The sequence below is a fragment of the Excalfactoria chinensis genome, chromosome 8 (assembly GCF_039878825.1).
Source record: "Excalfactoria chinensis isolate bCotChi1 chromosome 8, bCotChi1.hap2, whole genome shotgun sequence".
NCBI lineage: Eukaryota > Metazoa > Chordata > Aves > Galliformes > Phasianidae > Excalfactoria > Excalfactoria chinensis.
The window spans coordinates 26,664,702-26,681,238 of NC_092832.1; the positions used below are offsets into that span (position 1 = coordinate 26,664,702).

General features: G+C 47.4%; 1 protein-coding gene across 3 annotated transcripts in view; it reads left to right on the forward strand.

Annotated features, from left to right (window-relative positions):
• PDE4B (phosphodiesterase 4B) overlaps positions 1 to 16,537 on the forward strand; it is a 132,667-nt gene that overhangs the window by 14,341 nt on the left and 101,789 nt on the right. For all 3 annotated transcript variants that reach the window (XM_072342557.1, XM_072342558.1, XM_072342559.1), the window contains exons 2-3: positions 5,931 to 6,039; positions 7,111 to 7,346. In XM_072342557.1, the coding sequence (XP_072198658.1) occupies positions 5,998 to 6,039; positions 7,111 to 7,346 (278 nt within the window). In that variant the 5' untranslated portion in view covers positions 5,931 to 5,997. The remainder of the gene's footprint in view (positions 1 to 5,930; positions 6,040 to 7,110; positions 7,347 to 16,537) is intronic.

Genomic DNA, 16,537 nt, shown 5'->3' on the forward strand with positions numbered 1-16,537 from the left:
GGCACTGTTAGTGGTGAGGTCCTTCCTGGTGGTTTGCTGATAGTTTCACCCCTTCCCTTCCCTTAGTGATGAGAATGGAAAGAAGCAGCATTTCGTCTTCTGGGCTGCATCAAGAGTATTTCATTGCAGTTCTTTGGGTTGCAAATTGAGACCCTGGGCAAGGCAGGCTGTGAGAGGCTGCTTCCCAAGGAGAAATACTAAAGTCCCCCCATTCCATTGCTTTACTTGTTAACTGCAGTACTTCCTTGGCCTCTTCTCATCCCTTACTGTGGGCACTCAAGCAAGCCAGGGGGAGTCAGCAGCAGCTTGATTTGCTCATGGGCTTGTTCTTTCAGTGGGATGGACAGGCAGGAGGTTTCCTTCTGGAGCAGCAGTGTGGCATATGACAGAATCACAGAATGGCTCAGGTTGGAAGGGACCTCAAGGATCGTGACATATCGCCCTGTGGCAGGCAGCAGTGCCAACCTCCACATGTAATAGCAGCCCAGGCTGCCCAGGGCCCCATCCAGGCTGGCCTCAAACACATCCAGGATGGACAGGGCATCCACAGCCTCACTGGGCAGCTATTCTAGCACCTCACCACTCTCAAAGTAAGGAACTTAACATAGGTCAGGTAAGCATCAGAACTAGCATACATCAGGTTCTCATTGACTGTGCAATGCTATTGCAGTAACGTCCGTGTTAGTGCTCCAAGTGCCAGGCTTTGCCTCTGCAGTGAGACTGCAAGTTTATTTTTAGTTGCTCTCTGTGTCTGTATGGAAAAGGGGACTTTGTGAAAGCTGGAGCCATTTGCTGAGCCACGTGTCCTCTGGAGCGAGAGCTCTGTGTCAGACACGTGTTGGTGTGAGTTTTGGGAACGAGTTTGGTTCTCCTGGCAAGCCCCAAAGCCTGCACTTAAACTGCTGCTTTTGCTCTAGAGGAACTGCAGTTCTAGAGGAACTGTGCTGCTTCTGAAATCTCAGGACTGAGCTGGTTTTGGACAAACAGTAAACAGTTAGAAGTAGGTTATCTTGCCTGGTCTGTCACACCGGCTGGTGTGCCCCTGGTGCAGCGCTGGCACGGCTGGGTCTGTTCCATGCCTGTTCTGCTGTCTCTGCTCTATGGCTGGCCTTCCCTCCACGCTTCTGTGGCCCTGGGGGGCTGTGGGTTGTGGGCTGTGGTGCTGCTGGTGTGTGTTAAGCCCAGGGAGGAGGTGGCTGAGAACTTGGCTCTGCTGTGGGTGCGTGGCTGTTTTTCTGTGGGGGATGATGTGTATATTCTGGTTCGTATTAAAAAGTTTATATATACAATGCATGGTAACTGAGGTGGCTCTTCCTGTACTTAATAACAGGGTCATAGCAGCTACTCCTGCACAAAATCTGTGATCTGAAAAAATAAATCGGTTGTTTTTCACTAGCAGCGGTGATGCTGCAGACAGGGAGAGCTGCTAGAAACAATACATCAAGTCTGAATAGATGCTGTTATCCCAGGAGCAGCCTTGTTTTGTACTCGTTTAACAGCCCAGAGAGGTCGTGGACTCCTTCTCCTTCCTTGAACTCCTTATGGCATTGCCTTTATGTGCAGTCCACAATACGCAGTTAATGAAAATGCAATTTATCAGCTGCAAAATGCTTTTTGGTGCAGGGAAGACGCAGACAGAGAAGAGGGCACATGGTGGCAGCTGGATCTGGGTACTGGATTTGCTTTTTTATTCAATGTCTCTGATAAGAAAAGCTTGTTATTCTTCTCCCTGTTAATAGCACAGCAGCAGCTGCCGTCATTTGCCACAGAATCAGTTTTGCACCAGGCAATTAGCTTGCTCTGGGAGGTGCTGTTTCACATGGAGCAGGTACCCACTTTGGCTGCAGCATCTCCTCCATCTCCCCATACCTGTGGACTTCCTTTACACGTCCCAGCTGCTCACCTGTACATGAATGCTGGCACAACACGGGCTGCAGGACAAGCAGAGCTGAAGGTGCAGGCAGGCAGTTGCAGCAGGCTGTGGGCCTGTGTCCTGCTCCATGCACCAGCTGGGGGACTGCAGCTCCCTGGGCTCCTGGCAGCTCTTGAAGATGCTTTGGACTTGGTGAACTGAAGGCTGGACTTGATGATCTCAGGAGGCCTTTTCCAACTTGATGATTCTGTGATTCTCCTTCAGCTCTCGCTCTGCACTGCGTATGCATTTGACATTTCTGCTCTCCTTGGTGAGTCCTCTCCTTTGCAGGTCTCATTCAGCGCTGGTTTCCCAGGGACACCTTACAGTTCTGATTTTGCACTTCATCTTTTCTCACTATTTAGAAGTTTCTTGGAAGGGAAAAATTCTTATGGCTTATGGATGCTCCTCTGTTACAAGAGTGACAGCGATGTGCCCTTCTCAGGGTGCTCTTTGTTTCTAGGCTCAGTTACGCAGCTCTCTGCAGGCTCCAGCACTCTCAGCAAGGCAACCTTGGTTGCATGTTGCCTGACCTGGGCTCTCTATAAGCTGCAGGGGGAGGGAAGCTCCCCCAAGGACTTCAGAACTTCTCCTCTTGTCACTAAAGCAATGGTGGGGTGAGTTGAGGAGAGCAAGGAGTACACTGTTGGCATGGGGCAGGTGCTGTGTGCTGGTGATGCTGGGATATCCCATGCTGCTGGCTATCCACAAGGCTAAGGGAACAGCACTCCTTTTTCTGCCATTGGTTTGTGGTGTTTTGTTTTTTTTTCTGATGTATTTTTAAATGAACGTAGCTTTTTTTTTTTCCTTTTTAAAGCATAATTAATAATCATTCCGTGTTCTCCGAGTGCTCAGCTGCAGCCCGAGGAGTGGGAGGCTCCGCTTGTCATTGGCACAGGAACAAGGAAGGTGCGCAGTGTGTCTTTTAATAGCACGACCTTGGCAGTCCTGGATGCTCCGGGTACCACCAGCAAACTGCAGCCTTTGTCACAGCCCAGGCTGTTCCCAAATGAATTGGCTTTGACCACAAGAGTAGACGAAGGGTTTGGGAAATGCAATCCTGAAGTCATTAATGTAGTTTGAAAAAAGTAATAATAGAAGAGGTAGTCTTTGTAGCTCTTCCCTCTGCTTGGGCTGTGATTTCTGGGATGAACCCACGTGGTTATTCTCAGCTTCAGTGGTTGAGTTGCCTGAGAAAAGATGAGTCTTTGCAATCCTCTTAACCACAGCGATATCACAGCAAGCAACCTCCTAATGAACATCAATTATCTGTACAATCAGGTCTCCTTCATCCAGCCCCTTCCTTTACAAGGCTCCTCTATTCAGTCAGCATTCCAATTGCTGTTTTTATCTCTGACCATCTCCAGGTTGTGCAGGACCTCTCAGGGTCAGTGTTGGGCCACTGAGATGGATGCAGTGCTGGTGACACTTGACACTTGTGTGCCCTTGGGAGCACTGCTGGAGCTGGGTGGAAGGGGCACAGCGCAGCCTGGGCTACCGGGGCCCCTCATCTCCTGGGGTTTGGTTTGCGGTCTCTCAATCGTTGCCTCTTGAAAAAGGAAATGAATGTAGAATATGAAAGCAGCCGGATGAACAGCCCTGCTTGCCAGAGCCTTGCTCTGATCCAAAGCAGTAGCACAGCGTGAGCAGCAGAGATGTGATCTTCCTGCATGTCCAGGAGGAGGGGCTGGTCTGCCTGTCACCAGAGCCAGAATGGGGGGAAAGCAGTGGCACGGTGAGATGTGTTTCTGGGGCTGCGAATCATAACAGTCTGCACATTGAGCTGCACTTTGGAAATCTCTTTAAATAGCGGGTTTTGCGCTGGATGAGTTGAATAGCTATTTTTAAGAGTGTGTGGGAAAAGCCGACTGTATCCCATGCAGCCCTGTAGTTTTATCCCCAGCGCTGTCAGTCGCCAGCATTGAACCCCGCTGTTAATCCACACCCTCAATATAAAGCTTCACCACCCTGAAATCACAGGAGCATTTGCTGTCATTTCCAAACAACGTGGTCAGCCAGCACAACACCACTCACGTGTAAGAACTAGGTCAGCCCCATCAGAGCACAGATCTCGTACCCTGCCTAGCGTACATGCTGGCCAGTTGGATTGGACCCAGCCACAGCCCACCTCAGTGACTCTATGATTCCTGTGCCTTCCTTCAGAATGTGCAGGATTCTTCATCACTGCTATTAATGCTGTGAGCTGTTCGGTTTATCACCACTCGTATATAAGCTATTCATAGTTGCATTAGTCTTCCTCAGTGGCATAACCCACCAAGTGTTAACAGTTCTTTCCTTTAGCTTGGCAACCCAAAGACCTGGTGCCTTGTTGGCATCCTTCTCCCTGCACAGTAGGCAGGAAGTATCTTTGAACCTGCAGGCTTGTACTTATAGAACCATTCATTCTGAGATCCCCAAGCCCAGCCCACCCCCACCATGCCTGCAGACCACGTCCAAGAAGCACCGTAGGATCCAGCTCAGCCAGAAAGCTGCACCCTGCCTCGTTCTGCTGCTTAGGAGCCTGCTTCCTCCTTTTATTTCTCAGGACTTTTGTCTGTGTGCTGTAGAGGAATGCATATTTTTGGCAGCAAGTAGTCACGCCAGAATTAATTTCCCCAGTCTGTGAATCCATGCCGCTGTTGCTGTCATCTTTACCCGTGTCTCATCTCATTTGCTGTCTGTCCACTGTCATTTTGGGGTTCTTTCCATAACATGGCTGTTTAGTTTCTCACCGTTGTTGAAGATGGATTAAAATGGTTTCATTTATTCTGCAGCTCAGTTCTGCTATGCAATGTGACTACCGGCCGACCGATGGGCTGTGAGCCTTACAGAGATGTTTCTGAGCAGTTTCTCCTGCCAGAAGGCTGCCCTGCCTTCACTTCTCACTCCTTGTGGCACAACATCAGCCAGCCCTGGGCACCTTGGCCTGCCCCAGCTTTTGCCCCTCAAGGCCTCTCTCTGTGCCAGAGCACGGGTTGGAGTGCAGCCCTGCGTGCTGGCACTGCTGCAGGGCTCCTGGCTTTGGCTGCCATGGGAGCAGGTGTGCATGGACATCTGAGCCTGGGGAAATACAAACAGCACAGGTGCCAGGGCTGCAGTGAGATGGCTCTGGCATTGTGTGAGGGCTCTGCTCTGCAGGCGGCCTGGGCTGCCTTCTGCTCTCCTGAGCCTGCAGTGCAGTGCAGCCAGAGGAGCTGAATGCAGCTCAGACTCCCTGGTCTGTCACAGTGGATGCCATGTTACAAGTCCCCAAAGCATACCCCAGTGTGCAGCTTTCTGTGGGGGCTTTGGCAGCAGTCCCTGAGCAGGGCCCTGCTGCAGCTCAGAGTGGGCCAAAGCGCCTTGTGTGCACACTGAAGTGGCAAAGCAGTTCTCATTTACTGGGGAAAGAAAAGGAAAACCATCAGTGTTCTTGCTGTGTAACATGCAGCACGACCTTTTGGTGAGCAGCAAACCCCCAGGAGCAGAGCAGAGCTGGGAGCGCTGGGTTTGCTCCCTCCCTGTGCTGCTGTCCCCTGGTGCCACCTGGGTGCTCTCTGGGATCAGAGTGGCTGTGCTGCTGTGTGTGCCAGGGTGGCAATAAGTAGAGGCTGTGAGCTGTGATTCAAGTTTAGAACTGCATACAAATGCAGTCCCTTTTCTGAATTACAATTGTTCGGGCTGGCTTCTGTCAGAGCCAGCTCAAGCCTATTTCTAGATGTCTGGAAAGGGTTCAGTTAAAGAAAAATCCCCTGTAAGCGGAATCTTTTAGCTTTGATCCCATGTTCTTGTGCATGTTTCAGTCTTGGTTGGATTGCAGAGCCGTGTGAACACCAATCACATTTCACATGCTTTTACTAGAGTTAAATTGCCCTTTCCCTAATGGAGACCTATGCTTGCCTAACATCAGCTGCCAGGTGTTACGTGGAATTGATCAGCAAGTTACGAATCAGCTGTGATACCAGCAGTTGGCTACCTGCTTTGTTACCCAGAATGGGTTGTTATTCAGAAGTACAGCTGCAGCTGTTTCTTCTTTCAGGCTGCTCATCTGAAGAAGCTGAATTGAACAGCAAGTTCTTACAGTGGGGAGCACTATAATCTCGACAATGAAGAAGAGCCGAAGCGTCATGGCAGTAACTGCAGATGAGGTACGCTGCTACGTTGTGTCTTTCCCAATACTTTGTGAAAGTGAGGCCAGAAGTCTCTCTTGTCTTTGTGTCAGCTGGTTTTGCTTCAAGTGGCTGTCATGGTTCCACATGGAGACTGGTTGACTTCCTTACAGTTGTTTGCAGTTTGTGTATTAAGCAGTATATATAACCAAGCACTATTAATTCTGAAGAGTTGTTCTTTGCTCGGTGTAATAATGGTAGGTGAGAGGGCTGGATGTTTCTGTGTCTTGGGGAAGCTGTGTCTTGCATCCCATCTTTGTGCTTTCTATGCTTACAAGCATGTCAGCATCTCTTGCTGTGGTAGGTGTTGAACATCTAATGCAATGATGCATGTTATTCCATTACTATGCTTGCTAATCGTCATCGTAATTTCCTATTAATTAAAAGCCAGTTCCCATTCTCTGGAGAAACGCATCAGTTTGTAATGATGGCGTGATAACTACAGCATTAATTGCCTTGCGTGGTACAGCTGGGGCCCTCCAAAAATGGAAAACCACAGAGATGTGTGTGGAAATACAGGAGAGGAGTAGAGCCTAAGAGCTGCTGCATCCTGCAGCACTCCTCCAGCAGCTGAATGATTCTTTTACGTTCCTAGAGGAGGTGTTGTGCTGCTCCGTAGTCAGTTTAGTTAGCTGATGATTCAGGGTGTATCCACAGCCAGTGTTCTTGTAACCTTTCTTTGCCTGGTGAGCCATCACGAAAACAAGAGGCAAACCAAACTGTTTGTGCTGCGGAGGGGAATGGTGCTTTTAGAAGATGTGGAGAGAAATATTATCAGAAAAAGTTCATGTCGCCAAAGCGACCTGAATGATTGAGGTGTTCAGCTGGGTTAGAATTGGGCGGAATTTAGCTTGGACATTTTACATGTGAGTTTTCAAGTTCATTCCTAACTCGATGAAACAGCAACGTGATGCAGTCAAACTCTGCCAGGACTTTATATGGTTATCTTTTGTGAGTAGCCGTACCTGTAATACAAAACAATTGCATGTGATTTACTGTCATGGAGGAAGCCATTTGTTTGCAGAACTTCAGTGGCTTTTCTCTTTGCAGAATGCTCTGGATTACCTGGAGTGTGGGCTGAGCAAGTCCTACAGTACCTCCAGCCATGCCCTGGGCATAGACCTCTGGAGAGGAAGAAGGTGCTGTTCTGGCAACCTGCAGTTACCACCACTATCCCAAAGACAGACAGAAAAAGCAAGGACGCCTGACAGAGACATCGTCTGCAGACCAACGACTCTGCCCTTGTTGGCCCCGCCAAGTATTGCAATCACCACTTACCAAGACTGGTAGGTTATTTTCCTTTGCTACAAACCTCGTGCTGTTGTTTATTTGGGGACTGTTGTTACTTTCTGACATCTTGTGGTTTGTTCTTTTGTTTGTTATGGCGGTTTTGCTTTTGTGCTTTTTTTTTCTGAAAGGCACTAAATAACTTATTCATTTCTTAGAGCTGTTGATGTGTGTCAGTTGGTGTATCGTGGAGTGACCTTTACAGAGTGTTTGGAAGCTCTGCTTATGTTGCAGACCTGTTTTGTTCACTTTTGTGCATCTCCAAGAAACTTGTGATTCTGGTGAAAGGTTTTGTTATTAGCTTTTCACCCATAGAAGAGTTCAGGGTGGTGTTGAACTCTTCTGTGACAGTCCCAGGCCTTGGCCTCCTGGTTGTTTTCTGTCCAGGTATTAACAAGAGGCTGTCTTTGTTAGGAAAAGGCATTTAAGTCTGATGTGAAACCCAAGAAAAGTCCCAAAGAAGCTATGGGAGGGCTGATTAAAGCGGGGAGGGGAATGCAGTGAGTTGAATTCAAAAACAGAAACTGAATTTTAGGTGTAAAAGGAAGGGAATTCATCTGGAGGGAGGGAGAGGAAGACGAGCTGCAAGTGGTCATGCACTGGAATTGCAGCGGTAGAATTGGATGGCAATATTAAGTGAGAAGCCCAGCTTGCCATATGATTCTTGAAGTGGCGTTGCAGTGTGGCTGTGAATCTTGTACTCTCAGCTTCATGTTTCAGTAGCACTTTGGGTTCACTGTTTTACATCCTCTGCTTGCAATTTCATTTGCTGGCTGCAAGGTGTATTCACTTCATTATTTCCTAGTCTGAATCTGGTTTTAGCTTCTGTTAAGCTCAGCGCTCAGTCTTCAAGGCCAGCGTTGCAATCTGCATTTGAAAAATAGAGGTAGAGGACATCCTAAATTAATTTGTTGTGGTACTTTAAAAACGGTGCACTTGATGGTAGATGAGATACGGAAATCAAAGAGGAATTGGCAGGGGCTTTTGTTCAATATTTGCATTTAATTACCATGAATAAAGTTAACAAAATGGGTTTGTAATTTCGGATGGGTAGGGTGTTTTGACAACGGAAGGGTTGGTTCGTCTCTTATGAGCATATTAAGAGTGTTCTCTTTCATGTGTGCTAAGCAATTTGTAATCCTGTCTACAAGACAACGTGGAGTCTGTTCGTAATGTTCTTTAACGTAGCAGTTCTGTAACGTTGGTCTTTGAATAAACCTTCATAGATGATTTAGAAAATGCAAGGAGCGGCGGTGAATTGATGATTAGCTCCGTCACAACACAAGAGGGCAATGCTGCTCCTCTCTTCTGTGGCAGGAGAATCAGTGCCTGGGTATGGTGTCACAAGTGTGTTTTTCTGGCATGGCATGCCAAGTCAGGGAGAAAGCACTTCTGACTGGTTCTTGGCTTACTCCTTTATCACTGTTAATCAATAAGCGGTTGGCTTCGGACTTCTTAATTGCTTGAATCACATATACCTGTTTGTAGCCATTTGGGCAGCTTGGTGTTGCTGCTGCTTGTGGCTCTTTGCCTTGCAGTGCTGGTCACAGCCCCTTGTAACACACGTGTCCTGCTTATCCATGGTTTCACGTTATTGAGTGTGATTGTGTTTGGGATTTGTCTGTGTAGGGCTGGTGCAAGATGGATCCGATCCCAGAGCTATTTCAGCTCCTGTACTGGGGTATAGTCCTGCCTGAAATACGCCCTGGAGGCAGCTTGTATTTATGTAAGCCCACTCAGTGTCGTTGTGTTGGAACAGCTTTGGGATGATATGAGCATTAAGAGACTCAGTGAGTGGGCAATAAAGTGATAGGAAAATTTCAGTGTAGATAAACATAAAGTGATGTATCTGAGCGTGAAAGAATTGTAACTGCAAAACAGCATTACTGCTCAGGAACAGGATCCTGGGAGCAGGAGAGAAGTCTGACAGCATGGCAAGTTCACGCTTGTTAGTGGTCGAATAAAGTACTTCAAAGTTAAGGATTGGAAGGAAAAGCAGAGGATAAAGTAGGCAACAGTGGGGCCCTGTGGTAAGAACCACCATTTAGCCAAATCCCGAATACAGTGGATGGTTGTGGCCTGTTTCTGTTCCCCAAGGTAAGGTCTGGCTGTAGCTTGCAGAGGATGAGTTTGTTGGTGTTATTATAGAGGTGAATTTAGTGGAGTGTGCAATGGGAAACCCTTCTTTAAGTTTCAAGTCAGTGGCCTTGGTCAGGGACACCTGGGGTTTGCACAGCTGAAGTGTGTAAATCACGTAGGGCCCGGATTTGGGCTTTCTCTAAGATAAATCTTAATGCATCTGCTGTAATTTTTTTCTTAACATTCCGTTAGAATGATTTTTTTTCCTCCTGATGTTTCAGAGTTGTAACTCGGAGGCTCTTTCTAGAGGAGACCAACAGGACTCATTCAGAAGCATGGAGGTTTGCCTGGGTGTTCTGTGAGTTGTTCCTGGGTGTGCAAAACCCCAAAGAGAGTTGTGGCAAACCTCGTTATTATGACACAAAGCCTAATTCTCTGAGATGATGTTGTTATTTCATTTGCCTTTTGTGCATAGAGAAGTCATCTGGGTTTTTTTTGCTGGCTGTAAGACTATGGAAGGGTTTCCCAGCAACACAAACTGATTTCTTTCTGAAACACAGATTCCTCACTACACCCCCATACTCCATACGTCTTCAGGAGCACATGCAAAACTCCTGTGGTGGACACTGTCTCTGTCACGTAGAGCAAGTGTGATGGAAGCGAGGCTTTCCGTGGGCATTATGCACTGAACAAAGAAACCGCTTTGGTTTGGGCTTTTGTTTCCTGTTTGCGCAAACCATTGTTGTCTTTGTAGAAATTTATCATCTTGAACAGAAGGGCAAGAAGGTGGTTTCTGGAGAGGCAGGGATAAATCAAAACCTCATCAATGAAGGATTGCTCTGAGCAGGAAATGACCCGATGGAATGGCCAAGGATCTGCCTTTGTTGGGGTCGGTGCTCCTGCAAACTCCATCACATCCTTGGGAAAACATCTACTGTGTGTCTCTTTGGGCTGTGCGTTCTGCTGAGCTGCTTTCTACCAGTTTCTCCGTGTATTTCTAGTACCAAAATCTCTGCTGCACACTCGTTATCTTGTGCTGGTGCTGGAATGCTGTTGCTCTTCTGATGGTTTCTTCAAACACTTTCTTACCTCCTTTGCTCCAAAGAGTTTTGCTCCTTGGGCTCTGCACTGAGCAGAATGCCAGATGACGAATGTCTCTGTCACCAGCTGAGATTTCATACTGAAATCCTGTACAATTACATTTTTACATGTAATAGTGTATCTGCCGTTCTTTACAGAGCAATTCTGGAGAGGCCCCATCTGTGAAGCGCAGTGCTTTCTGCTAACCGCTGGGGTGTTCATCTGTGTGCATTAACTGTATGGAGGGCAATGGGTGGGCTGAGATGCCTCTGAAGGTAGTAATTCCACCTCAGAGTCCTCTTGGCATCCAAAGCTGTGAAGACAAATCTATGGCTGAGGAGGGAAAAAAGCACAAAACCAATTCTGAGCAAAGAACCCAAACCAACACCCCTGCGTAACTGAGGGATCTCAGTCTATCTCCATCAGCACTTGCTGGGGTAAGGTTAGCACCTAAATAGTTGTGCTGCCTGTGGGCCTCTGTAGGATGCCAGGAAATAAGGTGGGGTTAGTTCTGACCTGACATAGATCATGGAGCTCAGGAGGGGATTTGGAAGTAACCACCTGCTGTGCACTGTGCTGTGTGCCATCAAGCTGTGCAAAATCTGATGTGCCAATGGAGAACATCACCAGGTTGTGTTACAGCAGCTTTAGCGCGTTGCTTCCTTTCAAAAACAAGGGTTGGGGGAAGTTTGGTTTGGTCTGAGCCTACAGAATTCATCTGCAGCATCAGTGCTGTGCCACAGCAGTGGGCTGAGGGCGTGCTGGTGGAGGAAGCACAGCTGTGCCTGGTTGGAAAAAAGAGATAACAGGGTTCAAGTACAGAATGTGTTATTTGGGAGCAGCAGAGGATCAGGTATGGCTGATTGCTTCTCTGGTGTTTTCCTGCCATGTTTTTTTCTACTTCTGCCTGCCAGTGGTACTACAGAGGTAAGCTCTGTGGGAGGCTGGGCTGTGACTTACATAACGCTGCCACTGAAGATACATGGGATCCTAAAAATAAAGCTGCTCCTCGGGGTGTTTTTGCTCTTTTTTTTGTGTGTGTTTTGTGAGAACTGTGTTTTCTTGAGGCCAGTGCTGCTGTAACCAGCAAAAAAAAAACAACCTGAGCAGACTGGGACCAAAGCAATAACTGCAAGCTAGCTGTGGTGTAATACCATTTGGTGTGGAAATGGCATAGCAGCACACGTACAGAACAGCCTCTGTAAATCAGACAAGGGAAGGAGCGTACAGGATACAGGTCTGCAGTGGCAGTCTGAGTGTGGAGGCCTTACAGGCAGCTCAGTACTCATATCCCCTGTGTTTTTATAAGGGTTGTTATGATGTCTTCAACAGCCCTGCTCCATGTTGGTGATAATCAGTCTGGGGGTGTGAGCAGTGGGGTGGGAGCTGCACGGAGCATCCAAAGCAGCCCACAGCCTTTCCTCAGTGCTCTGGGGAGGCCGGGCAGGGAGCAGGGGCTGGGCTGGGGTCTGTGTCAGGCCCCTGGGGGCACCTGCTCCGTGCCCCTCATCAGCTTCATTGCCCTTCTAATATGTGTGGTGTTAATTATGCCTCGCTCGTCTGTCAGAGCCAAGTGAGAACTTTGAGGTCTGAAGGGAGTTATCTCTGATAGCATTGGTTGCTATTGGAGTCTTTTCTTTCAAAGGTTATTATTATTATTTACAGCATACATAATGAGCCAATTAACTGTAGTGCTTTGTGAGCTTGTGTTACTGTTAGTCATTCACCAGTGGCCAATTCTATGGCCCGGTTTCTTCTGAAGTGGTTTTATGATGCAGGAAATGGTCAAAATCTAGAAGCGAATTGGATTGGGTGCCTGCAGTACTCGGGCTTCTTCTCCAGGTGGTGACAGCAGGCAGCAAATGTGGTGCAACGTTAACAGCAAAACAACGAAATTCAGTGGGATTTGGGGCAACTGAGTCCAAGGCTGCACGCACAGCAGAGATGCTGAATTCAGCTGGGTTTGGCCCCTGTGAAGCTGCTGTGCTGGTGGTAACTGGCCAAGGGGTAGGCATGAGAAATTAGAATGGGGAAGGGTATGGAGATCTGCTTACAAGAGGTCAAAGTCTCGTGTCTTAGATTATTTCAAGTACAGCAAGATAACTGCAGAAATATGCTGCAACCTGAAAATAGAAAGAAGAAAGAGATGAGCTGGCTTTCCATTTGATGTGAAAAATATAAGCCTAGAGGGAAAAACAAGCACCTTGTAAGCATGTTTCTGATTTTTGTCTGTATTTAGAAGTACTTAAATTGCAGAATGGTTGAGGTTGGAAGGGACCTCTGAACGTCATCTGCTCCAAGAAGTGTGTTACTGTGTAAGTCACCAGGACTGAGTGCTGCCATTGAACGTGCTTCCTGTATCTCAAAAGCCTGGGCTGCATTTCCATAGAGCATCCTGAAAAAGGAGGCCAGCTCTGTTCCTCACAGCACTACATGTAACCTAGGGGAAAAACAGTTCTGATCACCTTATCACTGAGGTATTTTCTAAGCTAAATGCACGCAGTTAAGCATCTCAGCTGCCTGTATTTGGTCATTGCCCGGTGCTGGTGTTTTCTGAAGTTCTTGGATAGATTTTTGTACTTCCTCCCGAAGTCCTGAATACAATAAATGCGATTTATGTTTCAGGTAGTTGGCATAGAGGAACTTCAAGAAGAAACGTAATGTTGGGTCAATCTTAAGTAGAGAAATTAAAAAGCCATTATGTTTTCATGCTGCCATTTCATACAGTCTGCCTTTTTGTGCACAGCTTATGTTTTGTTTTTGCAGTATTACATTTTCCTTAGTTTGCATTTATTAGATTGGTTGGCTTTTCCTCTGCTTATACTGCATCCCCTTTAGTCTGAATTGCATGTGGAGCCACTGGTTCTATTGCAGCTGATGCAGAAGGCTGTGCTGCAGGCTTTGCCTGGAGGTACCCACTGAGAGCAGAGGTAGCTGAAGGCACGCAGAAAAGGCCCTTAATGATTCAGTTATAATTACATGCCTCTATCCAGAATGAAGTAAGACAGCATGAGATGTATCTAGAATGGAAAGAAATGAGTCACCATTAATTAGCAAAAGACAATGAAGCTTCTGAAATATTATGTTCAAACTTCGTCCTCCCAAGAATGGAAAATAAATGGAGATTATGGAAATACAGCTGATAGAAAAGCTGAATCAGACAGGAATTTGACACAACTTTCTTTTATCTTTAAACTTCTGACTAATGGTGACTTCATCTGAAAGGAAAGATCAAAACCTGCTTGCTTTGTTCCCTGGAGAACCACCCTCCTGTGTGCAGCGGATCGCTGGCGCTCAGCAGAGCCGTGTTGGCACGGCACATCATCACTCAGGTGGTGGGCTGCTCTGTGCTGCCCTGACAGCAAAGCAGCTGTTTTAAGCATCGATGTGAAGGTGCGTAGAATAAAGTAGCAGAGCTGTGCCCTGCAGCGTGGGACCGGCGCCATCTGTGGCACGTGTCTGTGTGCTGCTTCAGTGCTGTCTGAGAACGTGTGCATCCTGCTGCCAGCATCCAGGCCTGCCAGTGCCACTGTGCCCTCCTGGGCCTTGCGTTCATATCAAGAGGCAGAGGACTAAGTTGTGAGCTCCTTTCTGTAGAAGAAGTCCAGTGTTGCACTGGATGAGAAATTAAGGAATGGAAAGAATGGGAATTTTGGGGCTGGGATGCACACAGGAATGTACTTCTTTATGGAAAGGGTTGTTAAGCACTGGAATGGGCTCCCCAGGGAGGTTGAGTCACCATCCCTGGATGTGTTTAAAAACCATTTGGATGTGGTGCTGGTGATTTAGCAGAGGGTTGTTAGGGCAGTATGGTTGGGTTGTGGTTGGACTTGAGGACCATTAAGGTCTTTTCCAACCTGAGCAGTTCTGTGACTCTGTGATGCCCCCTGTCATGCCATGCCTGGTTAGCAGCCCAGCTGCTCTTGCAGCTCTGCTCCTGGATGCTGCCTGGCTGGAAGAGTAGGATTTCGTGCACTGTGCATTCTTCCTCAGCCAAACTCAACAAAGTCCACTTACAAATCACATTTCTAAATACTTGTAACCAAGCTGTGAGGATCAGTTCATTAGCAACACTCTGTTATCTCTGATCTGTTATGTGAATGGTTCTTCTGATTGGTGAGACTCCCTTGAGATACAACTGCTTCTGTAGTCAAGACATAACAAACCTATTCGTTGTGCTGGTGCCAGTCCTTCAGCTTTGGATTTGCTTGTCCTCCGTGGCTGTGGTTGATGCCAGGTGGTGATGTGAGGTGAGCCATGCAGCCAGCCCCTGGGGGCTCATGCCTGCCACTGACAGTGCCAGAGGCTGTTGTAGTGTCATAGTACCATAGAATGGTTTCAGTTGGAAGAGATTCCCAAAGGCCACCTGGTCCCACTCCCTGCAGTGAGCAGGGACACCCCCAGCTCCACAGGTGCTCAGAGCTCCATCCCTGACCTTGGGTGTCTGCAGGGCTGGGGCACCACCACCTCTCCGGGAGCTCTGTGCCACCGCCTCACCACCACTAGTGGAAAGAACTTCTTCCTTATATCTCATCTAAATCTCCCTTCTTTTAGTTTGAAACCGCTTCCTCTTGTCCTGTGACAATAGACCTTGCTAGCGTCTGACCACTTCTTTCTTTTAGCCCCTGGTCGGTGGGTTTTGGGCTGTGAATTTGTTCCTCTAATTGAGCTGTAATGGATAAAGCAGTATGTGAATTCTGGCTGTGGTGCACAGTGTGTTTTGTATGGTATCCAGGCATCAAAATTGAAGGCACTTGGCTAAGCTGGAGCTTACAGCCTTGCAGTTGAACAGTAAATGTGGTGAGCTTTACCTCTCTGCATTTTCTTAGGGGAGCAGCAGTTAAAAAACAGATGTGTGCTGTAAACCTTACGCTGTTTAATTTGAGAGACGATAAGCTGTACATGGTCTGGAACTCAATATAGTTTCAGACTCTCACTTGCATGCAGGCTGGGACAGTTTTCTCAGTCAACTACAGCAGAATGAAGAACCTGAAAGGGTAAGATAGAGTACCAGAATAGAGCAGTTTCAGATTAATGGTCCTGTTTCTGAGTCCTGCTCAGCTGTTGCAGGTGAGGCTGGTAATGGAGAATTGCTTGCTTGTGGAGATGACTTAAATCTTTTATCTGAAAGGTGGAGGGGCTTTGTCCAGGGCTAAGCATGTGGTATTGGCCCGTTCCCATTGCCCGTGTCAGAGCAGAGGTAGGCAAGAAAACTGAACTGTAATTTTTCTTTGCCTTGGCTTCTTTTGCTCTACAGTCACTATAGAGGTTTCTGCCTTTGAAGAATAAGCTTACACGCTCAGCTCACTTGTGAAGTATTAATCTATAGCTCTGAAATCAGAAAATAATCTGAAGGAATGCAGGTTGTTCTGACATATGTGATTACTCACTAGGGATAATATAGAAGGCAGTTAAAAGTTCTCTGAGATATATTCTAAATCAAGCGCAAAGTTGCTAAGGAAATTACTGTTATGAACGCCATATCTTACATCATTCCCCAGGGGTTTATAAGTCCTAAATGTATCTCCTCATATGTAGCTACTGGGAGGTATAAAAACAAAAAGACTTACAAAGTAGCGTTGTAGTGCGGTAAGATGCCGTGCTTTCTGTTTAACTATGGAGAAGTTCAAGGGACTCAGATCCACCTTGTCTCAGCCTTCCTGTTGCGTGGCTTCCTATGGCAAAAAAATGTGCCCAATGCAGCATGGACTGAATGGCAGAGTGCAGGGCGTTGGGCTGACTGCTCTGCTGCCCTCTCTACCTGCTGAGTGCACCAAGTGCTGCTGCTCAGGTGGTGCAGGGGCTGCTTGACCTGGAGGAGCAGTTCTGTGTGCACAGACGTGCTGCCGGGGGCTCTCGTGGTGTCTTTCTTAGAGGTGGGGTTGGTTTATCTGTGGCAGACCTGAAATGGATCCTGGACCTTCCTCATCTACTAGAGCTACGAGGTGTTTTAAAGACTTAAAAACATACAAAATCATGTACCAAAACTGCAGTACTTGGGTGCTAGAGCAAAAACAGACACACGAGCTGC